Source organism: Phragmites australis, chromosome 1 (assembly GCF_958298935.1).
Source record: "Phragmites australis chromosome 1, lpPhrAust1.1, whole genome shotgun sequence".
In the NCBI taxonomy this organism is placed as follows: Eukaryota; Viridiplantae; Streptophyta; class Magnoliopsida; order Poales; family Poaceae; genus Phragmites; species Phragmites australis.
Window position 1 is genome coordinate 2739483 of NC_084921.1, and position 24949 is coordinate 2764431.

Genomic DNA, 24949 nt, shown 5'->3' on the forward strand with positions numbered 1-24949 from the left:
GGCAGATTAACCAATCGATCAAAGCATGTATTGAGTATTGCAATGCTTTCATTGAGTTGTTACAATACGGTATTGGTTCCCGCAAGCTTCTTGTCAATGTCATCACTAATAGTTTGCCGATGATCATCCAACAACATTGTGAGTTCTTCTCTCAAAACACACTCTTTCGCATCCGATGTTTCACCTGCTATGGTTAGTAGTAGACAGAAGATAACAAAAGATATTATCCCTATCGACTACTAGGTGGTGGAGGTGGAGTCATACACTCTCAAGCGTCTTACCATGCTCTTGCAAGTGATCTTACCATACACAACAGTTGGCACAACCGGTGGCTGGTTCGTGATACCTTATCGAGTGCGAGTGAGGTAGTTGCAAGGGGAGAAACCGTTCTGATCGAGAGAAGGTATAGCTTGGACATGCAATATTTAGTAGCAAGGAATAGCAATAATCGAAATTAAATTAGCAAAGCTGAATAAAAGTCCACAATACTCGTCACAGTTGCCGGCCCGAACACATTCCTAGAACTAGCTCAAGCAAGCCGAAAACTATAACAGACACCTGCGCAATGGAAAAAAAATTCACAATGCAAATTGATTCCTTTTTTTTGAATTCTCTCTCTTTTTTTGCACTCTTTGCTTCTTCTTCTATTTTTTTTAATTCTCTCTCTTTCTTTCTTTTTTTTTTTGCGAATGTGACACAGACTCAAAACTCTTCTACTGATTTTTCTTGTCGAAAGAGGTATATGGGTCACAAACGTTTTCCGGAGAGCAGAGATATAAAGGTAATAAAAAGATACTCTCTCTCTCTCTCTCTCTGAACTTTGGCTACCTCTGTTTCGGCTATGGTGGTCGGATCCGAGAAGGTGGATGACTCCGACTAAGTGGTCGGATCCGAGAAGGTGGGCGGAAGTGACTGGTCGGACAATGAGTGGATGGTCGGAGTGACTGGTCGGACCCCGAGTGGTTGGTCGGAGTGATTGGTCAGTGGTTGGGGACCCCGAGTGGTTGGTCGGAATGACTGGTTGGGACCCCGGGTGAGTGGTCGGGACCCGAGGGGTGGTCGGAGTGACTGGTTGGGACCCTAAGTGAGTGGTCGGAGTGAGTGGTAGGGACTCGATGGGTGGTTGGAATGACTGATCGGGACCCCGAGTGAGTGGTCGGAGTGACTGGTCGGGACCCGTGGGGACACAAACTCGGCTATAGCAGACTAGGAAAGCCGAGTAACTCGATGACTAAAATAGCAAAGACTCGACGCTAGAAACTAGAACACGATGACTCGACCAGCAACAAGACACCGATGATGGACTTAAACTCAACAACGCAAAAATTGAAAACAAAATTGCGAAAGGCACAAAGTAGTTTGGACAGCGGAAAACTAAGATCTAAAATCCTTTTTTTTGTGGGGTAATTTTCTAGACTCTGGGTAAAGGAACTCGATGAAACAAAAGGGATAACTGAGATTACCTAACGGGCAACCGAGGCTCTGATATCACTTGATGCACATTTTCCCGATCCTCCAAAGATAATATGATAAGTCGATTAGTGGAGTTTCGACGTTGATGATCCAAAGGCTCCGATCAGAACAGATCAAGAACCCTCACAACCACTACACCACTACTCCATGGTTATCAACCGTGCCAAGACATGGTTGATCTCGCCAAGAAGGTTTTTCTTGCAAACGAATCGAGAACACAAGCAAGAACAGGCAGATGCAATCTGAATATTGCTAATTACCAATGAAACACTCGAGTTTGGGGTTCAACAAACCGATAAACGGCGAAACTGTACTAAACAGAATAATCTAAGCTAAACTACAATGGCTACAGTGTATATATAGGGGGGCGTGAGGAGGTTGACCTAGGGTTGTGCAACCGTGGAGAGAGGCGTGCACAATCTGGACTCTAACTTCGACATGATTACAAAACCCGGTAGGGTTCAAAATGGTGATGCAGCATCTTATTCCTTTGACTTTGACTAAACTATAAGGAATATTTGGTCGAGCTCATATCCATTGGAAATGGCTCATCGTAAGCTTTACAGAATGTCCAAGATTGCCTAAAACAGACTTCGTATGAGAGAGTTATGCCCGTTTTACTGACGTGTTGTCCTGGAACTCGACTTCGACCACAACCATGACTTCGACCACGACTAGAGCTCAGCCTTGAGTCCGAGTAGACTTGTCCTTCAAGGAGTGACGTCCGAGTAAGGTTCCGGTGCTTCTCCCACGTTCCTATGTAATAAAACATCACAAAAATTTAGTAGTAATCCATCCAAGGAAACATGAACAACAAGGAACGAGTTCACCTGATGGTCTAATTATCGTGCACGTGCTCTTGTAATTGGACCTTGTATGATTTGAGAATTATTGGTGGTATTGATCGTATCCGAAGGAGCCACGGGCTCATCACCTCCGCTATGCTAACAGAAAAAACTAGACCCAGTCATGGCGCTGAGGCCATGCCTCTCACTACTGCATCATTCACAGCTGAATGTGCTTATTTGCAAAACAAACCAAACCTACACTACTGGAGTGCAACCATGACGAAATTAACGATAGCCGCCTCATTCTCCCATCTCAGGTGGTGCTCTAGCCGTTGTATCGACAACCCCCGGTAGCCGCCGCCTCCTAACTCGCAATGCCAAGCAATTTCTTTGTTGCCTCCTCAGCGGCCACTGACTTCTAACCTGGCGGTGGCGTCAAGCCGTTTCTTTGCCTCAATACATATAATTATAGATAGCATGTCTAAGTGTATTTCCAACAAATATGCATATTCATATAACCATATCAGTGTCTAGGGATGTTGGCTTTTTTAATGGAGTATACAGATGTCGTTTGTACTTTGTACATCAGAACACATAGGCTAAGAACAACCTCACTTGCAGGGATTCAACGGCCCACTTTTTTGTGAATAGGCCGAGTAAAGAAGCTTTCTAGGGTTAGGCAGAAATCGGGGATACAACTTCGTATGTCCTTGTGCATGTATGGTCTATCTTAACTGTTCATCTCTCTCACCTGATACTCATCGATCCATCTATTGATTTTGTCATATATCTCATGGTTTTTTTCACCTATCCTTTTAGTACTAATCGCCCTGCCCGCACAGAGCATATGAGACAATGAAATGGCCGCGCGGCCTGTGGGTTTCCTGCACGGGGCAGCCATCGATGCTTGTGGTTTTTCTGGCACAAGCCAAACGGGATGGGAGCACGGTTAATGAATTAACCATCCTCTTCAAAGTCTGGATGTCGCTGCATGCTTTTTGCAGCTTTAATGCACACACTACTACAAAAATACCATTTATAGAAGGTTTAAAAACCCTGCTATAAACGGGTTTTTGAGCCACCTATAAAAAAGTGTCTGTGGGTATCAAGATACCACAGACGGGAAAAATCCGTCTATAACATGACAGGGCGTAGATAGTTTTTAAGCAAAAACTATCTGCGGGTATGCTTCAAGGTGTGTCTTCTGTGCGCTAGCCACATACGGCTTTGTAGGAAAACCATATGTGGGCCTCAACGCCGCAGACAATTATAGAGGCAATCATCTATAGGCCTCAATACCACAGACGGTTTTAGAGGTAGCCATCTGTGGGCCTTAATACCACAAAACCATATGTGTGTCTCAAATAGTTTAAGAGGTAGTCATCTGTGGGCCTCAATACCACAGACAGATTTGAAACAAAACCATCTATGTGTCTTAGACAGCTTTAGATGCACCCATCTATGGGCCTCAACGCCACAGACGGTTTGACATTAAACCTGTCGTCTGTGTCGTCCATCACAAACCACCATCCTGTGTAAATGCTGCAGACGGTTTCCATGAAAAATGCCTGTGGCTAGAGACATCAGACGGTTCTTCACTAAAAACCGTATGTGGCTTTCGTCCTCCCAGATCCAATTTTCTTGTTGGTGGCCGCCCTTAGGCAGAAACATCAAGTATATATGCATATCGCAAACAATAGATATCACATAGGCCTCAAAATCCACATCACATACAGTAGATATCACATACAATAAGAAATCTATCATGTAAATGTAAATGCACATGTAAACATCACAAATATCAAGTATATATATCCATCACATACATCAAGTACCCATCGCACTCAGAATGTATACACAACAAAATCATGTATCTAGACCACCAGCATTATGAAACTCCCGTTTCTTGTCTATTGCTTGAGTCGTCAAGAAAAGGGTGAGCCATCCTCGAGCTTCACATAGCTGCTGTTTTTGAAGGTTGGTATTAGGCAGGATGAAGGTCTGGTAGTAGGGAAAAAAATATGAGCAAATTGTAATGTGGTTGGACATTGAAATGCGAGCAATATATTTTCATTTTATCAACATACCAGGGGATCTTTGGGGCATTACTCCGTGAGCAGCAACATGTGGTAGGTAACATAGAAGCCACATGTGTTGCTTGGAGGTTGCTGGTGGCACTGAGAGGTGTAGTAATACGAATTAATTTATATTATTTTTTGAAATACATTATAAATTCTTTGATATTACTTTTGTGTGATAATCTGTAATATGTTTGCATTCTGTTGTTTTAATTTTGTAATGTTTGATTATAATTGGTTTGGAAATGTGTGTTGTTTGCTAACGTAACTAAGTTGGAGTTTGCTAACGTAATCTTGTTGGACAAATGATATCTACAACAAAAAAAGAAGGAAAGTCAAGGCAAGAAGTAGTCTTGGGGTTGGACTCTATGATTTATTTTTTAATCTTCTATGTTGTTTTATCTGGTTGTTGATCTATGGTTACAGTTAGTCAATCAATTAATTTGACGGTTGGATGTTTTACTTTTTTATGGGAATTTATAGGATTTTCTTAGGATTAACGTGGAGGCACCAAAATGAGCCTCCAATTAGTAAATATAAGATGAGTTGATTACAAATAAAGTGTAATGGAGAGTGTATTTAAATATGCATACCAGGAATTTGAAGTAGTGAGTTATGGTGGACGTTTCCTAGTTACCAGCATCATGTTTCTTAATGTGCATGTGAAAAGCCCTACATGCATCATGCACCAATAATATCAGTTAAAAGTGTGGAACTTAGGAACCGATAAAAATTGAAGTAAGCATAGTTTAAAAGGACACTCACCAGTCAATAACTGACTGCAACCTAGAATAGTCTCGTGTGGTACTATTTATAGAATCCAAGTGCCACACCTGCTTGACCTTTGGAACAAGGACCACTAGAATCCAGTGATCTCCCGAGTTGTAGGCAAACATAATATATCTCTTGTTACCAATGATCCTTGCAATATAGTCCACCCCAAATTGCTCTTCATATCTAATGCTTTGTAGAGATAGAGGCCCAGGGTAAACACAAGTTTTTTTTACGTTGGTCGAGTAACCAGAAAGAACATTACACCATACAAGAACTCAAAGAATTCTTGTTTCTCCTTCTTTGACATGTGCCAATATCCCATGGCTGGGGATGGTCACTTTGCCTTTAGCATCTGTTATGGGATGAAGCTTGGGCTGTATGTTTAAATCAACCAGGTCTTTTGTGCCTTAATACCATCCTTCATCTTGTTAACGATATCTCACAAGGTACCAACAAGACTATCGTAGACATTCTTTTCGATGTGCATGAATCAAGATAGTGTCGAACATCTAGGTGTTCTTAGTAACGTAGCTCCAAAAAAATTGATTTCTTTTTTCACATGACCTTTTCACGAGAACTTGATCGCTTTCTCTTCCTAAGGACCACATTAATATTTCTAACGTGTTCATAGACCTCCGTACTACTGACATGCCTAGGAGCTAATGTATTCTCTCTCGTGCCATCGAATTCTCTCTTCATGTTACTATATGCATGAGACTTGGGTAGAAACCATTGATGTTGCATGTACATTATTTTTCTTGAGTTGTTGAGCCACATACTCTCGATAGCATCAACGCATTGGGGACATGCTTTGCTTCCTTTTATAGTTTGCCCTGACAAATTGCCAAGAGCCGACAAATCATAGATTGTGCAAAACAACATGGCATGTAGTCTGAAGTACTCTCTCACATATACGCATCCCATATCGCAACACCTTCTGACCATAGCACTTTAAGGTCTTCCACCAACGGTCTAAGGTACACATTGATATTATTGCTAGGTTTCCTACAACCTTGGATTAAAATTGTCATGATGAGGTACTTCCTCTTTTGATAGAGCCAAGGAGGAAGATTGTATATGCATAGAACTACCGCCTAGGTGTTGTGTCTATTACTCATGTTACCAAACTGATTCATTTCATCCGTGCTCAAAGCAAACCTAATGTTCCTTAATTCTATAGCAAACTCCCTGAATTTCATATCAATGTTTTACCACTACGCACCATCAGCAGGGTGCCGCATGAGGGCATCATTCTTATAGCCCTCCTTGTGCCAATGAAGCAATCTGGTCTCCTTTTTGTTGGCAAACAAATGCTTTAGATGAGGAATTATAAGAAGGTACTACACAACCTTGCAGGCGGTCTTTTCCCCATCTTGTATCGAGAGGTTCCACAAACAAGACACTTTGTTAAGTCTGTATACTCTCCACGGTAAATAATACAATCTTGCTTGCAAGCATGGATTCTCTCAACTTTCATTCCCAAAGGATAAATAATCTTTTTAGCTTCATAGGTGGATGTGGGCAACAAGTTCCTCTTGGGAAGTAATGAAGATATTAGCCATAACAATACAGTAAAACTCTTATCAGACCATCCGTTACTTGCCTTTAATTTCAAAAGTAGAAGGACCACATACAACAACGTGTCTCCTCTTACAACCCTGATACAACAGTATCTTAGACTACCACACGGATTCTTAGAATTTAGCAAATTCTCTATTATTATACTAATCAGATCCCTTAGCATTACGGACCATCTCTTCCATATTCTCAAGAATAGCATCACTCAGTCTATGGAATCATAAGCAATATCCTTAACATCCCCGTCAGAAATAATTGCATTCAGCATCCACATCACAATCAGGGGCACCCTCTTCATGCGTATCACCATCGAGGTCGTTCACACCTTCTTCACCATGACTGGTCCAATAAGTACATTTCTCTTTGAATTCACGCATAATCAAATGTGCATGTATATTCTGTGCCTTTGAAACTTTTTCTTATTTCTGCAGTCAATGCATGAACAACACATAAATTTTTTATTCCTGTTCAACATATCTGCCTCAGCAACATGCATGAATCCAGATATGCCATTAAGATACTTGTCACAAGTACAATTCTCTAGGTATATCCAACTACAGTGAGCCATCTACGATTTCCAAAATTACAAAGCTTAATTGAAAAATTGCTACAAAATTACTAACAAATCGATTTGTTTTGCAAATCAATATTCAAAATATTTTTTAACTAATTAATCTCACTAGTTGCAATACGTTTGCATTGCTTTCCTCTACTTTAGTGGAGAACCGATTGACAAGAGCTAATTAATTAACAAGAGCTAGCTAACAGGCAGCCGTATCTTTGGATAATGGGTCGGTCTCAATTTGCAAGAGAGATGTGTGGAGAGACCGATTTGGCCTCACCTTGTCTTACAACTCTCCCATTTCACTTTCTCTTCCCCTCCTCTGTCCCTTCTCTTCTCTTCCCTTCCCCTCCCTCCCCTTTCCCTTCTCACGATAGAAAAATCATAGCCAGCTAAGAGGCAGCCACACGATCAACATGAAAATTAGGATGTGAGCTAACACATGGGGAAATACAGGCAACCACAGATGATTTACGTCCAAACCCATCTCTAATACAACCACATATATTTTTTTAAACCATCTATAAAATTTCATACGGATGTATATTAAACCTGTATGTAATTTCACTATAGGTAATTTAAAATAAAATTCGTCTGATATATGTAAAAATTAGTGATGACATTTCATTTCAGTTAGAAACCGTCTATGAGTCTTTTTTATAATGGTTTGCAAAAAAACCGTCCGTAACAGGTTCTGCGATGTTCCATCTGTGATGTGCCGTCTGTAACAGGTTCTGCCGTAGTTACAGCGGAGCACCGTGGCCGCCGCCGCGTCTGCCCTTGTCTCGTCTCGTACCTTATTCTTCTCGTTTACGTGCAGGGGGTGGTGAAAGGAGTTCTGTAGACGTCTGGCGGGGCATGGAGTAGATGCGGTCTGAGCACTGAGGCGGGTTACTCCGGGGGGTAGGAGGCTGGACCGGAGCCGCCATGGCCGCCACGGCGAGGTCGCGGCTCGGCGCGATGAGAACATTGGGCGGGCTCGCCTGAGGCGGGTCAGGAAACCAAAGCGCTGCTCGTCACGCTGCTCATCTTGTGCTTTGGCCTAGGTGGAATCCTACCCCTGCCAGTTTCTTTGACGAGGGAGAGGGACAACCGGCGGCCTGCCCCTCCCCGGTTCAGGCGTCGCGGTTGCCTCCTCGACCGCGCCGGCGCCGGCGCCCACGCGGCAGATAGTAGTGTTCATCTGGGACAGGTCACTGCTTCTACCCTACTCATTTTCTGAATTCCACTTTGCTCAGTGCTCGATCAATTTCAGTCCACCCGTGTAAAGTCCATCCATTCTCGATCTGGTTGCTGTTCTTGATCAGTTCCAGCACTGCGACCCCGATCTTAGGGCAGTGGGCAAGGTTTTTTTTACGGTAAATAAAATTATTTTACCGGAGATCATCGATAAATATGATTTATCAGATATATCGAACATAATTCAAACAAATTTCAACAAATTAAAATAAAATACTGATAAACATGATAAAATTTTTCTACCGAGATCCACCGACATATCCACTAAACCTGATATACTGGGATGAAATTTTTTTCCCCCTGACACCACATAGTACTGGTCTTAAATTGGTTTCAGCCCTCATGATCCACTGCCATAGAGTTTCTGCAAAATGGTAACTGAGGAAATTAAGCTGCCGATGTCTGACATAAAGCGATCCATGCAAAATATCTTCCTTTTTAGATAACATCGATGCAATACATTTAGGTTTCTCAATCATTTTACATGCGTGTAGTTCTCTTAATAACATTCGTATCAAACAAAAGACCAATTGACAAACATGAAGCAAATGCAGTGCGCGCCGTTGTCGTCGTCGGTCACCTTCCACGCCAGCGCCTCCTCGTACGACACCGGCCTGCCCAGGCTCGACACGCACAGCCCGCCCTGAATGCACGCGAACCCCTGCTCCATTATGCTGGGGAGGAGCTCTGTGCACAGGTTCTTCTTCCCTTGATCGTCGAAGACTTTCTCGAGGGTGATATCTTGGAGTGCCACCAGAGCCGTCTCAAGCATGTCGAGGCCCGATTGGTTAGCAAATGTGAAGACTGGCAGGGCCTGCATGGAAATGTTGCACAACCAAGTCAAGGGGAGATTGTAACCCATCAAGGAGGAATCAGACGGTGAACGTTTCAGGATGTGGCTACCATCTTGTCGTTACGATTAAATCAGACAGTGAACACTAAACAAGGCCTAATTCTGCTGAACGGCGAAAATACTAGTTCACTTCATGTGTCTAAGTTGTCATCGTCTAGCAGGAAATGCAATCATGAAGTTGTTGGTTCATCGTAAGCCATAGATCCGATCTACCATCCTATTACCAGAAGCTCCTAGCATAGCATCATTGCGGTTTTTTTTTTCTGAAAAAGCAGTGCCCACAAAAGCCTGAATGTTACTGTCACTATACCCTGTCTTTCAGACATAACACAACTATCCCAGATTGGTGAACGTTTCACTCCAAGCATGTTTTAGCGTTTTGTCTGACTAATTTTTGTGAAACAGTTACCAGGTAAGTTCTGAAATCCAATACTACCTGCGGATGGTCTCAACGTGCAACATCAAAGCAGTTTTCAGATTGTGGCAAGCAATGGAGCAAACCTTTAAAGAGCAGCAGAGTATAGCATTGGCATGATGCCAAAGGGCTTTAAGGCTCGGTTCACAGCCGCTGGCGTCTGCAGACTTGATAAGTTCGGCACCAAAGTGGAATCTGCACAAGCAAGCAGCATCAGTAAATAACCAAGTATCCGAATATATGCACAGTAAATACAAACCACAAACCTGTAACTCTGGCAAATCCATCTGGAGAGTGTGTCTGCCTCCGGACTAGCAGCAGGCGTGCGTTTGATGCCGGCATGAGGAACGAGGCGCGACGACGAGAGTGCCAGTGCTATCCTCTGAGCCGATGCGATGATGCTGCGCATATACTGCCTTGCCATGGTTGCAACACTATCCTGCAGGTGGCTCTCAAATGCAAACTGAAACGCGATCGTCATCACAGCCTTGGAACCGGCACAAGCAGCATTCCCGGAACCACTGCCGGTTATCCTGCCCCGGGGCGTTCCAACTTCAAGGGTGGAAGCAAGGTCCAAAGTGCAGTTGGGACTAGATGTGTCCTGAGATGTGTATGCATGGTAAACGAATCAAGTAGAGTTCATTGGTAGCTCAAGAGTTGAAAAGCTACCTCCTCCCTGGGTGAGGAGGATTAGGTAAACTTACAAGACGAGAGTCGATCGGAATGATGCGGAAACCGGAAGGCAGCAGTGGGGAATCGTCACTGAACGATGCATCTATTGGTGCAAAGATGAGCTCTGAACAAGTGCCTGCAGTGTTCTCGTCTACCCCATTGTACATCTGCAAATTCAGTCGAGAGCACATTTTTTACAAACAAACATAAGGAACTTTCGCAAAGTTCAATCGAACAACATGATATAATGTTATGAGTCAGGAAATCTTCTTCATGGGTCTAATTAAGTAATTGGTGTCAATTACAAAGGTGTAAAAGTGGAACTAAAAGCTACCTGCAACAGAAACATGTCACGGTGCATGAGTGCGTCTTGATAATTACTGGCATTTCCTATTTTTATAACCTCGAGGAACTGAAACAAGAAACAAAGCAAAACATTAAGAATAAGAACTTTGTTAGATTGGGTACGACAATTGCAATTCAAAGTAGGATAGGAGCTTACTTCTTCAGGGTCAAACGTGTGGGCTAAAGGAAGTATGACCTGATCACTAAATCCTCCGAGGCGAGACATAGGCAAATTGCAGAAATTAGGTTTCATTGCAGAAGCAAAGAATGCATCTAAATTACTGTCAGCCCACTGTGACCGCTGTTCACGCATAAACCGCAGGAGCGATGGTGGAGAAACATCCTAACAAACAGTAGCAGAATTGATGTAAAAATAAAATAAAATTGGACTATGCCTACAGCTACAAATTGTAACTGCAAGATGAAACCAACCTGCAGCAGCATCGATGCCTTTGCACAGAGAACACTGCGACTGGCTATGGGCAGGCCATTATTGAAAGTTGCATTGCAGTTGATCATTTTACTCGGTGATTTAGCAGAGATACAAACATCGTCCACTCCATCGCTTTCAATCACAGACCACCCATCGTCAGCAAGCCCATTGAGAGCTTCATTGAAACCTCTGAAAAAGTGCAGAGATGTACAACTTTTACCGAAGAAGATTCGTAACAAGAACCATCAGCAATCTGTTTGTGCTGTTCAAGAAGCCAACCTGGTCAGCTTTTGGCTCAGAGCCCGCAAAGCAGCAGGCTGTCTTCCCCATCCGGTTATTACAGAACTGGTATCTTCATGCGCCACCTGCCTAAGATAGCGCAAAGCCTGGCTTTGCAAAATTTAGTCAGTCCATATAATTGACGTGCTATTTACAAGAGCAACAAGGAAGATTGTAGTTTATGCTGCTGTACCGCCATTGACATCTTCTGGGCAACCATTGCAGACGATTCATACAGTGGACGCACAACTTCAGGCACGCTCCAAGGCTGTGAACACAAAGGAAGCTAAAATTTCTGCGATAGATGGACTTAAGTGTAGGCGATTGTTATTAGTTTTCTGAATTGCATTACCTCCAAGTCCATATGATCAACGATGTGTATGACACTGCCTCCACCATCGCTAGGCCGGATCAAGAACCCACTAGGAAGCATCTCGCCCCTGATAAAAGGCTGGACAAGAGGCATGCTTGGGCCGCCTTGCTTGCTACTGAGTGATCTTTCGCATACCTTTAGAGCGACAACAGTCAAGCAGCTGGCAGGTGCATACATGCTAATTGCACATAAATGATTGATGCGCAGTAACTCACCACTAAACTTCCATCATCAAGTATGGAGGTGTACCGCAGCAGCCAAAAGTCGCGAGCTGGTTCCAGTGTCGTCGGAGCATAGAGCTAAAAACGAAAAAAAAAGGGATCGAAATTGAAGTTCATGATATCTAAGAAGTTGACTCCCTTTCTTTCAGTTCAGCAATTTGAAGAAGGAACTCCTACCTGCATGTAGAGCAGCTCGATTGTGCCGTTGTTGCCAGCAGGCAGCACATTCACTACTTCCATGGACCGGCAATCGCGCAGCCACAACGGCCGGTCCTTGAGGATTTCAGCAACCTGAGGTTCACACAACCCAACACCGTACTCTGAGTTTCTCAGAAATGACAGTGGCAAGGGGTGCAGAGAAGATAAGCAAAGAAGCTTACTTTCGCAGGCTCCATGCCCACGAGGCCGCAAGCTCGCGCAGCGACACCCGCGCAACTATGCGAAATGGCAATGATTCCAATGGAATCCGGACCAGGCTGCAGGTGACCATGGCAAGAAAGAAAGATTGAACAAAGCACGCAAGAACTTCATACGCTGTTCAAAGGAAAAGGAAAAGGGAAACCAACCTTCATCCCGGGCATCTGGACCCACTCGACGGCGGTTCCGGTGGCCTTGGACAGAAACTCCGTCAATGTCTCGTCGGCAATGGACAGCAACCTGCAGAGACAACGAGCCGTCCATGTCGCGTACAGGTTGCTAGCTAGGCCAAAGCATGGCAAAGGCAAAAGGAACACATGCTGGCAGGTAGTGACCAGTGAGCCAAGAGAGAATCGCGTACCCAGAAGGGCTCCCGTCGCGCGGCTGAGCCTGTGGCGCCGTCGCCACGTTCTGCTGGCCGCTGGTGACGACCGACTCGCAGCTCGTGTCCGTCGTCGCCAGCCCCGCCTGCAACGTTCGTCGACCGGCAGAGGGGCAGACGTGAGCTAATTAACAGATCGAGTTGGATTGCAGCGAGTGGGAGGAGGAGGAGGACTCGAGACACGTACGCTCTGCGTCTGCTGGCGGTAGTAGCCGTTCTCGTAGACGAGCCGCGAGACCTGCTTCTGCAGGCGGTCGTTCTCCTCCATGAGCAGCTTGTTCATGGCCGTCAGCTTCCGGTTCAGAACCTGCAGCCGCGACGACTCCTTCCGCTGCTTCTCCCGGCACCTACATACATGCCATCAACTGAATTAGGATCAAGAACTGGTCGATCGAGCAGGAAGAGGAAGATGCAGGTGATGGCGTTATTAATCACCTGCGGTTCTGAAACCAGACTTTGATCTGCTTAGGGTCGACGTTGGCGAGGACGGGGCAATCACGGACGAGCTGCTGGCGGCGCAGCGAGCTCGGCTTGGGGCACTCGTAGTAGAGCTTCTCCAGCGCCTCCACCTGCTCCGGCGTGTACCGCACGTACTTGCTCGCGTCCATCGCCGCCGCCTCCTTCGCCGTCACCATGTACTCTCTCCGGTCCCCGCCGGCCGGCCGCCGCAATGCGACACCAAGAACTCAGACACCGAACAACCAAACTAACCAACCAAGCGCGCCAACGTCTCAGCTATGGCCGCAGTTTAGTAGCTCGTATAGCTGCTCAGCTAGATAGCTCTAGCTAAAGAAGCTAGCCGGTCGTGGCATGCAGGCATTGGCGACTTGGTGATCAAGTGGAGTGTAAGTGGAGGGAGCAGGGGGGACGCATGTGGGCTGTAGCTGCGGCGTTGGAAGGAGTAGAAGAATAGCATGGGGTCATGGGCGCAGGGGACGAGAGGCCATGGCCGGAGCACCGGTGCGGCTTTCCTCTAATGCACGGACATCGGCAAGCACAAGAAGGACTGGTGCTTCTGGAAACGGGCCGGAGCTGGGACTGCTACCACGAGCAATGCAAGCTGCTCGTCTTCTTTAAACAAAACGCGAATCGATCCTGCAGCAGCAGCTGCTGCTATTAGTTTTTGGAAAAGGATGGTTCCGTGCTGTCTCCTACAACTTCTGCCATCTGGGACTCGCAATTTTGTTGTAATATTCGCCGAAAGCAAGCAACAATGCTTACCTGCATGCTACTTCCCTTTTGCAGTTTTAATTGCAGTTTTAATTGCTGGTCACTACGGATAGTTACAAAAAGGTTCAGGCCCCGTTTAGAATTCAGCAATTTCACAAGGAACAATAGAACTCTCATATGATTTTTGTGAAACAATATAATTTCACAAGGAATAATAGAACTCTCATATGTTTTTTGTGAAACAATATAATGTTTGGTAAGAGTTCGTGGCAGATTAGCGAACAAGTTTACCACAAATAATTGAGAGCTTTCTGCACATGCTTTCGGAGATTCGAAGCTTTTCTTTTTTCTCTCTTTGTTTTTCTATCGGTAGAATACAACCTGCATCTTTTTCTTTACCCATCATGCCGTGAGAGGAGCGAACAAAATAAAATTTAGCAGCAGTGCTTAAAGGAATCCCTTTTCCTTTTTCTTTTAGCTCTCCTTTTAATATTTTTACAAGCGTTGTACTCAATACATTCCCCCTGACTCAGGGCGTGAACTCTCTCGATCACCTAAACAAATTGGTGATATTTCCCCATAGAATTTCGTGAATTCGACAATATCATATGGCTCCCTGATGTCCTCTATACGCATAACAGAATTTTCTACTCAGTCTAAAAGAGTAAATTTTCTACTACTATTTTTTACTATGAAAATAAATTGTGAGGAACGGTGACATACTAAGAGAGATAAATTAGGACACCTAGAAACTAATAGCTTCAAAAATTTCACAAGATAAATATATCTCAATTTCTATCTAAATGTGCTCAAAATTTTTCTAGTGTGTCTCATCTACTACTCAAGAGGATTACAATCTACTCTAGCAAGGTAAATTGAGAGTATGTAAATGCGGAAGCGAAATAAAGTAGAGAGGTAAACTCAACACAAGAGATTTTTATCTTATGATATCGGTGACATATAAAACACCTCTAGTTCACGTTAGAGCTTTACAAAGGATATGCTCCCAGTCGTCAAGTCTCTTCTGGTCACGACTCTTGAGATACCAAGTCAGACAAAGCCTCAAGCACAATGAGCCACCAAGCCACCAAGACGATGTCTCACCACTAATCTCTCTTTCGATCACTTATACGTCGTCTTCACTTCGGAGCTTTAATCACAAAGACAAAGGCATCCACATCCCCACACAATCTTCTTGTCACCGCTCCACACTAAGTCGGATGATCAACAAGTTACCGGTAAGTCACAAAGCCTCTAAGGCGTCGATGTAACTCTCAGTACACGATTGGATTACTCTTATATCCACTCTCTATGTTGCAGCACCTAGCAACACTTCTCTCTATTCCTATAAGCACTAATCACTCTCTAATGGTGTATTTAATTACCTTGGATGAACACTTTAAGTACTTCGATGGTTTGGATGTCTTCTCAAGTGTATATGAGCTTCTCTGGACTCTAGCACCTTCAAATGGCCGAGTGGGTGAGTATTTATAGCCTCAACATCGCCAACTAGCCGTTGCTCCAATGGCTCAACTTTACTGTGAATAGTGGATGATCCGATGATAACAGTAGTACAAGCACCGGACCATCCGATGTGTATAACCTCAGAAACTAGCCGTTAGAATCCACTTAGAACAACTTCTGAACACAGGATTATCTGATGTATACTTCATGTCTATTACCAGACTATCTGGTGTGTATACTTGAGCCTAATCGAACCAACTTCTTCACTGTTCAACTGTCCGATGTATTGATCTTTCGATCACCAAATCTTCTGATGTGTATAGATTCATCTTCTCTGAGTTCTAGAAAACATTCCGGTATGCACTATCTTTTCATCACCGGATCTTCCGCTGTATTGATATTCAGTCTTCAACAATTGCAGAGCTTCTATTAAATACTCCGGTGTATATTGATTCTGATCACTGGACTTTTCGATGAGTACAATCTCATTTCAGCTTAGTTTTCTATTCTTATGTAAAATGCTCCGGTGTGTACACTTGTGGTATCATCGGGCTATTTGATGTAGTAATTTTCTCTGTAACTTCTTCAATTCAATCAAACTTTATTTCGACTTTGATAACTTCTTCATATATTGCATCTATGAGATCTACTAATCATATATTCTTAACAAACATGTTAATCATAATAACTATATTATCATTAATCATCAAACTCACAATTATAATATAATAAAACCATTTTCGCTACAACATATAAACTCTTTCTTCGTACCTTTGCACTACTAGTGAGCGATATTTGGAGACCGAAACAAAACAACAAGAGTAATCGGGAGACCTGGCGAAGACCAGAGGTTGTTCCTCGAGATTGGAGACTGCTGCAGGGCAGCAGATTTCTTTCCCTTGGATTTTTGAATGGCACGAGGCGAAGGGAGGTTAAAATACATCGGGTCGGGTTGCGCAAACGCAAAAGACCAGGGGCAAAAGCGGATTTCTCTCGGCACCTGGAGCCCGATTAAAGGCGCAACCCACACACTGTAAGTGAAATCGTACTCTCACATCTCCTCCACTATCACATCAAAAGGTGACTAACAGCTAAATTGCTCGGTTCAGTAACGTTTGCGTTCACTTTTTCACCCACCCATGGTGTTGACCGTAGATAGAGCCCGTGGTTATCCATGGAGCTCAAATTGCCAATCAATTCCTGTGCCCTAACCACTCTATTATGGAGTGATTTCAAGGAGTTTAACTAGGTGCTGTTTGTGACATTTTTCTAAAACGGATGGTTCAGTTCGTGATTTTTAGTTGAAAGTCCGGCCCTCCTGCATGGACGCATGAATGTGCAAACGAATTTCATTATGAGAACGCAATTCGATCTGTTTGTACGATATGATTCAGTGTCTGTGTTTGTTTTCGGCGGTTAGCTCCTGGCCCCTCCAATTCCTTTTTCTTTTTTCTTTTTTGCGAACTCTTGTGGTTATGATTCTATGGCATCATTTGGCACTGCAGTGTCTTTTTAAGATTTTTTTTTTAAAAAAAATACTCTAGTGTACTTTCATACGAAATTAAGGAACATGTATTTCAGAGCTAATTTTTTTTTTACCAGAATTGTCAGAGAAGCTTCTAAAAGAAAGGACTGCCGAAGATTCTACTGGATAAATGCTACAGCCCTAAGCAGTATATGCAATGCGAATATGCCCAAAATCGTTTTTCTTTTTTTGTGATCATTCAGCTAGACAACAAAATATACTTCTTTCACACGACAATACTTGATCCTAATAATTATAGTCCTCTCCAGAACCTTGACTAAAAAGCACTAGACATTTCTGTTCGAATCTAACAGAAAACGAATTGACAATGCAGGCTTATTCGTTATCTATCTTCCACCTGTATACTTGGCAATGATGCCGTATTTAGTACTGGTAATACGGATACACCAAGCATGGTCGACAGAACCAGGAAGCCATCAGCTTGACAGCTGCAAGCCAACCATACTGGTCCACACGGCACTTGCCAAGACCACACTTTCTCTCATATCAAAACTCAAAAAGAGATACTCCATGTTTTTCTTTTTGTGAGGAGAAGAGATACTGTACTACTATTATGTTTTGCTTGCAAACGTAAGAAAATGAAAAGCTGGCCAAAGCTAAAAAGCTATGGCTTGTCCTATCCCACTACCAACCACTTACCTGGATCTGACGTGTCATGGCCTGGATATGCACACCTCTTGTGTTATTCTAAACCAACCAGTCAATCATCAATTCAAACCCCAATTTGGCCTCCCCTGATTTGCCACAATTCTTACCAAGGCCTCCCGCTTTTTGAACACCCAACAAACCCAGCTTTTGTATAATTCTAAGTTCCCAACACATCACCAATCCCTCCTTTTACTGGGCAATCAACCTTTCTTAACAATACCACCAAAACCAGACTTTTCCTCCACTTGATAATGGTGGTGGCCAAATGGAATGCTTTGGGTTTTAATTAAGGTTATCAAGGAGCACTAAGCATATTTAAGGTGTAGATGCAAGGAAAAGCAATCAGGCATGGCAGATAATGAAATGGAATGGAGGGGAGCCAGGAAGACCAAACGTGCAGGCCACTAGCACTTGGAAAAGGTGGTGATCCGAACAAATTCCGGGACACCCTGCTCAGTGGAAATGAATGGTGTATGAATTGACAGCTGCTGCAGTACAAAACATAGTCGGCAAATCATTACAGAAAATCTCAACAGGTAACTGACAGATGGTAAAATGCAATTCGTATTTTCCACCACAAAGCATACTGGCCTTGATTAGATGGGCAAGCTAACTCATCGAATGAAACTGACCTCAAGATACCCCTTAAGTGATTGCTGCCGCACAACTTTCCGGTCCAAACAACTGGTTCATCGATGAAAAAGGGAATATCCCCGTCCTTTTGAGACACCTGGGATAGATGATGAATCCTGTAACAGGATGTATTTGATTAACATGTGTTCCGTAGATGGTGAAATGAAAAAGAGTGAAAGTCATATCTGGCTGACTAACAACTAGATAGGTATTCAATCAACCGTCTGTCAAGATCGAAATGCTGGCAGAAGAAGTTTCTGCAGGAAATATATAAGCATGTTATTAACCATCTCTCGCAAAAGCAATACCACAAAGTAGGAACACGTCAGCAGTACTTGATGTAGCTGAGTTTCATGCTAGGCCATTGAGGAAGACTGGATTGCTAACTGAAGTTTCAGGGGTTCAGTCATTGGTGCCTCAATAGCTCAATATGTTTATCTCATCAACACTTTGATTGAAGTACAAAGCCAGATAACCAACCCGGATGTTTTGTCAAAACTAAAACGAAAGTGAACTTGGGAGTCAGACTGTATTTCATGCTGTCTCCTTTCACACCATTCTTTAGGTAGGCCATATTTCATTACTTCACTTTCATCAATTTCTTCAATGTTTACTAAAGCTCACCATCCTAACTAGCTTATCTCCCCACACCTTTTTTTCATTTCAGGACCATGGTTATCTGTTACTCATCAATTAGAATAACCAATTACATCAATAGTATACTACTAAAAAAAATTTGAATAAAAACTCTTCAGAAAAAGAACATAAATATAATCCTAAGTCCTAATATGCTTATGTGCATAGTAAATAATACTATTACAGTCATGCATGTAGTTTATAAATTACATAGAATGTTAAAGACCTTACTCAAGAGCATGTTGATCAAAACGACAAAATTCCAAAGCTATGTGAAATTATGCAAGTTGATTCATAAAAAAAGGGAAATATGAAGACCATAAGAATAACAAGTGATAATAACCTTAGTAACTTTTGGCACAAATATTTTTGATTCACTTGTGATTCCCGGGAACCGAGCAACTTCAGTCGCCTTGTCAAACAATATATAAGTGGGAAGATGATCTGTCCAATTAAATCCAACAGGCAGAATGTAACACTTTTTAGAAGGAAAGGACTAAGAATATGCTCGGCGCAATCAAATGAAGAGTTAATAGACCACATAAGACTGAAATGCAAGCACTCCAACTCTCCAACCCAAACAGGTAACAGTCAACAGCATAGCTTATTAAAAAAACTAACAAAATTACCCCACATGGATATCCCAAACTTTGCTGCAGCATTTGGGAAATGCCCAAGGTCAATTAATCCGAAAGAGATGTTCTTGTTGGAGTATCTGCATTAATAGAATGTGAACATGCAATTAATATAAAGCATGAGCTATACTATGTTCAGGACAAAATAAAGATACTCGGTAGTTTCTTCAACTGATTTGCAGATATTGATTGGGAAGCATTAGTGTCTTAATAAGAAAAAGGGTGTATTTCAGGAGCAAGTAATGGTTAGTGTCATGTGGCTGCAAGAGAGAATGACAAGGAAGATCTAATGCTTCCATCTGAGTTTCAACCTCTCAGCACACACAAGGAGATTTTGTTGCAGGATTTTACACTATACAGCACAGAAGCATGGAAACTCCACAAGGTAGTAATCAATCAACAAATTCAGATACTTACGTATTAGAGAGTTCAGGCAGAACACTACTAGCTTGTATGCATGTTGCTAAAAATGAAGTTCGGAATTCAACCTGTTTAAAAGCAAATAACTGATGAGATCAAAACCAGCCTCTTCACTTTATGAGCTAGAAACTCCTAAGATAGTTCTTCAAAAAGCTCCTAAAAATTCCCTCACTAACCAAAAGAAAAAGAGAAGGCACACTGCTTCTTTTGGTGGGGCCATGACAGTTTAGAATGATCAAATATTGATATTAACGTTGCCAAAGTTACAATTTCAATCATAGGCAATAGAGTTATATAGCAACAACTGTATTTTCTAAATATAGCAATTCAGCTGATTGCTATCAAACTATATGAAATTCTGCTCAGTATCCTACTCACTTCAAATAAGATAAAGTGACACATTTATACTTGTAGGTGCCTACAAGTCTTGCACAAATGACAAAGTAGGCAGGAATTTGGTGAATGAAAGTGGAGAGATAATGATATTAGATAAGAAACATGTAAAATAAGTTACCAGCCAAAATTGTGATGTATGTTCTTCAGTTAGCAGGCTTTCCAGTTGCAATGGGGTCAAGTGATTTGAATGGCCTAAGCAAAATAAATATCAGTGCAATTAAGAGAAAACAGTGCAATGTTTGGTATTGTAGTAGAAAACGATGAACAAAAACAAATGCTTCTAAACTAGGTACAAAAATGGACAAGTGGTTGATTTGAAAGATGAGAGACGAATCTCACTTTCATACTGCCATATAATAGTCCAGAAATTATTCAATAGTATCATATTTTTAGCTTTTGGATGTATACAAGAGCACAACTATAGGGAAAAAAACTAATACTCACACATAGTAAAAGGAAAATAAATGCTGAAACATAATTTCAATGCATTAGTACACATGCTCGTTCTCTATTCAGCTACAAACTTTATTTTAAGTACCAAGGTTTGTACTAGTGGTAATCCCAGTTAAGCTCAATTTATTTCAGAACAATCCAGTCTAGGAACTTCACATTAAAAGCTGGTAGCCCAAGTTGTAACAAGTCTCTCTCGTCGACTGCACCCAAATTTTGATTGCCTTTGCTTCTAAACATAATATCTTAAAAAAAAAAGAAAAAAAAAAGACGCCATCGGCCAAAGTCCAGTCCACCCTGAATACAGGACAGTTGGACGTAGTGTTTCATTCAGTACAGGGCCAATTACCGCCAATGCGAGCACTGTATTAGTATGGCCAGTTAGATAACCGGTTCAGGATTGCCTTGTAATAGAGGTGCTCTGAGAATACTGACAAGAAATATCACATTCAGCGATTGCCTAATGGTACTCTTGCAACCTCTCACTTTACCAGATGCAAAATTTCTTATATTGGTTTCAAAGCTCATTATCAATCATTTAACAAGTTAGTTTCAGATGGTTTTAGTCTCATGTAACACGTGGGTCAAATTTTACTCAAAGAACAAGATGCAAACGAGCACACCAAGGGTGCAGAGCAAGGATATAGACAAATAAAAGTATAGCATCCAATACTTAGGAAATAGGAATACAGTTCTCAACTGTCGGAGAGTTTCTTGATGTAAACATTCTAGTCATACAAGACCAGGCAACCACACCATGTATAATTTTCCATTATTAATGTCTAATATAGATGTATAAAACATACCTAGACCGTCATAAGGCGGCTGTTGAGCTACAGCATATATAACCGCAAAAAAATAAATATAAGCACAAGTAAACATTTGAAAAAGGGAGAAAAAGTGAAGCTGTTGAGGTCGTGGGATTAGCATGAACATTGCAGCCAAGGGGTATATCAAACAACCGAAATACTTAAGCCTATAGCTGTGAGGAAATCAGGAAAACAAGGAGAGGCAAGTAGTAATCCGCATCCAGCACGTCCCATATCAGCTAAGGAAGCTGTATTATTGTACTTTCTAGTTTCTAGTATGCCTAGCATAAGGGATCATATAACAAAATCCCAGGACTGGCCAGTAAGGACTGTTGGGGTGTTCACCAGGCTAAATAGCAAGCTTCTTCTCAGAGCATGAGCTAGCAGGACAAACAAGATTTACAGAGGAGAAGCCCAATCAAGGGCACTATCTTTATGGTGCCCTGTGCATGCCCAAAGCAAAGAATGGATAATTCAATAATTTGAGAAAAAAGATGGGCAACTTTCATTGGTATCAACACTCCTTACACATTCTTCTTCCCCAGTAAATGGGGTTGGAAATCTTCACTAACTTTTAGGAAGGAAGGATACAGCTTCAATCTAAACAGTTTGACATGGGTGTCAAATAATCAGGGCCTACACACCCTCGCCCTCCCCAAGACAAACTATCCTAGGGCATGGACTTGATAAGTCCAGTTATGCCGGACAAGATTGTAGTAGTTACTTAGTTTAAGAGATATAAATTCAGATATGCTGGGCAAGGGTATAATAGTTACATGAAGGCTGATAAATACCATCTGTGTGACTAGGACAATGTTATATTTACAGAAATCTATACCCCTCAGTTGTTTCCCTTTTCTCTTTTGTAAAGTATCACTTTAAATATGCAACAATACCACCTAGGTATAAACAAAACATACCAACAAGTCCCAGAAAGTAGCAGAGGGCCAACCAATAATCGATAACCAACGTAACTGCCAACAATAAGCCCTACAATGTGTGTGTGTGGGGGGGGGGGGGGGGGGAGGAAACATCAAGGAATCAAATTGTGGAATTTAACAATATTAACTGCAGTAATGAACTGTGATGCCCTACAGTAACCTGATTCTATGAAAGAAAACCACAAGTAATGATTCATTATTTCATAATGGGCCAATGATCATTGGATAAGAAAGCAGAACCATCCCTTATCAACACACCTTTGCATAAAGCAACGAATCAGCGATGAATGTTCATATTTCGTGGGAGCCGTTGGATTTGAACCATGGAAGAGATTATGGAAGTCTTGGGCTCCTTTGAAATGCAAATTCTTTTTATGGTTGGCCATTCGTTGCTGGACAGCTGATCGTTTAGAGCGCCGAGGGCTTCATCATCCCCAACATTGTCCTCTTTGTGATCAAGAAGATGAGAACGTCCAACATATCCTTACCAATTGTGTGTTTGCAAGGAGCGTTTGGCATCAGCTATTCCAACACCTTGGCCTTCAAATGCTTACCCCTAATTAGATGGATTCCAACTTCTCTGATTGGTGGAGGCGCGCCCATAAGAGAGTAGAAAAGCATCACCGCAAGGGTTTCAACACAGTGGTTATTTTAGCTGCGTGGTGTTTGTGGAAACATCGCAACAATTATGTCTTCAACGGTGCTGCTCCGGATGCACATAGGGTGTTGTTTGCCATTAAGGATGAGGGCCGTCTCTGGTGTATGGCAGGGGCTAGAGATCTTAGGGCAATTTGGCCGGTCTGAGGATGTTATTGTTGCCTGGTCATGTGTTTAGGTCGTTTTGTTACTGCCTGTAGTGTTGTACAAGTTTCAGGGTGTGATGTGAGTGTGTTTTTGGCTCCTATTTTTGGAGGCCTTTCCGATGCATTCGGACTCTATCTCGTTTTCTCTTAATGCAAAAATACGTAGCTCTCCTGCGTGTTCTAGAAAAAAATGTTTCCCAGTTTTCCTCTTTCACAACCTGCTGAGCATTAACAGTTTACTTAGCAAAACAAACATCTTCAGGAGCTTCTATTCTAAACAATTCATCATTCCATAGAAAGTTAAAGTATTTGCATTTGACATGTGAAAAGTACAATTCCCTCCCACCCCCTTTTCTGTAGAAGACTCAGAATTAAGTCAAGTGTTGTGCTAATCCCATAATGCATGTGCAAAAAGAAGTACAAAAACATGAAAATTCCGCCTATGTAAAATTATTTTTCTTATGAACCAAAGCGTAACTTCAGCAATCAGCATTCCTGTAACATGAAAATAATCCACCTCCAGCAACAAAACGATAAGGCCCGTGCGAGCCTCTTTGCATATTTGTAATATAATAGGAAATGTCCCACAATGAATAGCACGGTATTGTCTCTCACATCACAACCTGAAAATGTTATCACTTCTATGAACCTTGCATAGTTAATATGATGCAATCTAACCACATAGCAAATCTTGTTCCACAACAAAAAGTAACCCACATATTGACCTATATTAGTATATGGCATTGTAATCTAACGTTGTAACTTTTTATTCATTACCGAAACATAGAGTTCAGCATCTCAAGTTGCAGCTTAACTGATTCGAAATGCTAAAATTAGAAATGTGCAAAATCCTTGCCCATTTAGCATAACACATATGAAGTCGCATAATGGCATTGTACTCAACGTCTGAATCACAAAGAAAGTCCACATTTCCATCTCTCGGTCTCATACTACTCCTACACCCATCAATTTTCCTTTTTAGAATAACAGGGCAGCTAAGAACTACTCCCACCAATTTCATCACCAAATTTGAGCACAGTACTCAGAACATAAGTTTACGCAGAAAATCTAGTTGCCATTAATCATCGCACCTTCACTGAGAAGAGCACGAGGAACACGAGCACCGCCTGGATCTCCTGCAAAAACACTCACACAAACACCGATCCACATGAACCAACGTAACTCAACCACCAGACAAATGACACGATCCGGATCGTCCACGCGGGGTTCTCGGAAGCTTACCCGGTGGAGGAGGCTGCCGTGGAGTTCCCCGCCGTCGTCGGCGGAGGCGGCCGCGCTGCGGGCCGCGAAGTAGGAGAAGAAGGCGAGGAGGTGGAGGAAGTAGAAGGGCTCCGACATGGCCACGTCTAGCCACGGGAACGGGTGGCTCCGCCGCGTCGCCCCGCCGCTCGCCGCCGGCGCCGTCGCGACCTCCATTTTTTATTCGAGCGACGCCACTCCGCGAAACGGGTCTATAGCCTCTGCATTTTCAAGTTTAAACCCGAAATACGCCTCC

At 42.5% G+C, this 24949-nt stretch overlaps 2 protein-coding genes across 2 annotated transcripts; both read right to left on the reverse strand.

Annotated features, from left to right (window-relative positions):
- Positions 1–8908: 8908 nt before the first annotated feature.
- LOC133916215 (homeobox-leucine zipper protein HOX29-like) lies at positions 8909–14111 on the reverse strand. The gene is made up of 17 exons (XM_062359834.1): positions 13318–14111; positions 13070–13229; positions 12862–12968; positions 12650–12740; positions 12464–12559; positions 12261–12374; positions 12078–12161; positions 11842–11997; positions 11683–11757; positions 11490–11596; positions 11210–11399; positions 10935–11120; positions 10767–10844; positions 10465–10599; positions 10027–10361; positions 9847–9955; positions 8909–9306 (listed from the first exon to the last, which is right to left on the reverse strand). Exons 1-17 carry the CDS (start codon positions 13515–13517, stop codon positions 9007–9009), a joined length of 2523 nt encoding a protein of 840 aa, XP_062215818.1. The 5' UTR covers positions 13518–14111; the 3' UTR covers positions 8909–9006.
- Positions 14112–19210: 5099 nt separating this feature from the next.
- LOC133886861 (uncharacterized) lies at positions 19211–24870 on the reverse strand. The gene is made up of 10 exons (XM_062326754.1): positions 24676–24870; positions 24525–24569; positions 23626–23651; positions 22889–22919; positions 22618–22679; positions 21687–21736; positions 20549–20622; positions 20032–20102; positions 19609–19694; positions 19211–19423 (listed from the first exon to the last, which is right to left on the reverse strand). The coding sequence occupies exons 1-10, from the start codon at positions 24868–24870 to the stop codon at positions 19272–19274; spliced, it is 792 nt and encodes a 263-aa protein (XP_062182738.1). The 3' UTR covers positions 19211–19271.
- Between the last annotated feature and the right edge of the window lie 79 nt (positions 24871–24949).

Excerpts from the sequence above, each read along its gene's own strand:
- LOC133916215 (XM_062359834.1), bottom strand. The coding sequence starts at position 13,517 with ATGGTGACGGCGAAGGAGGCGGCGGCGATGGACGCGAGCAAGTACGTG. Across the intron at positions 11,998-12,077 it reads TTGATGATGGAAGTTTAGTG|GTATGCGAAAGATCACTCAG; the intron begins GTGAGTTACTGC and ends GTCGCTCTAAAG. Across the intron at positions 11,400-11,489 it reads CTGAGCCAAAAGCTGACCAG|AGGTTTCAATGAAGCTCTCA; the intron begins GTTGGCTTCTTG and ends GCACTTTTTCAG.
- LOC133886861 (XM_062326754.1), bottom strand. The coding sequence starts at position 24,870 with ATGGAGGTCGCGACGGCGCCGGCGGCGAGCGGCGGGGCGACGCGGCGG. Across the intron at positions 20,103-20,548 it reads ATACATCACAATTTTGGCTG|GTTGAATTCCGAACTTCATT; the intron begins GTAACTTATTTT and ends GCTTTTAAACAG. Across the intron at positions 19,695-20,031 it reads CTGCCTGAACTCTCTAATAC|ATACTCCAACAAGAACATCT; the intron begins GTAAGTATCTGA and ends CTATTAATGCAG.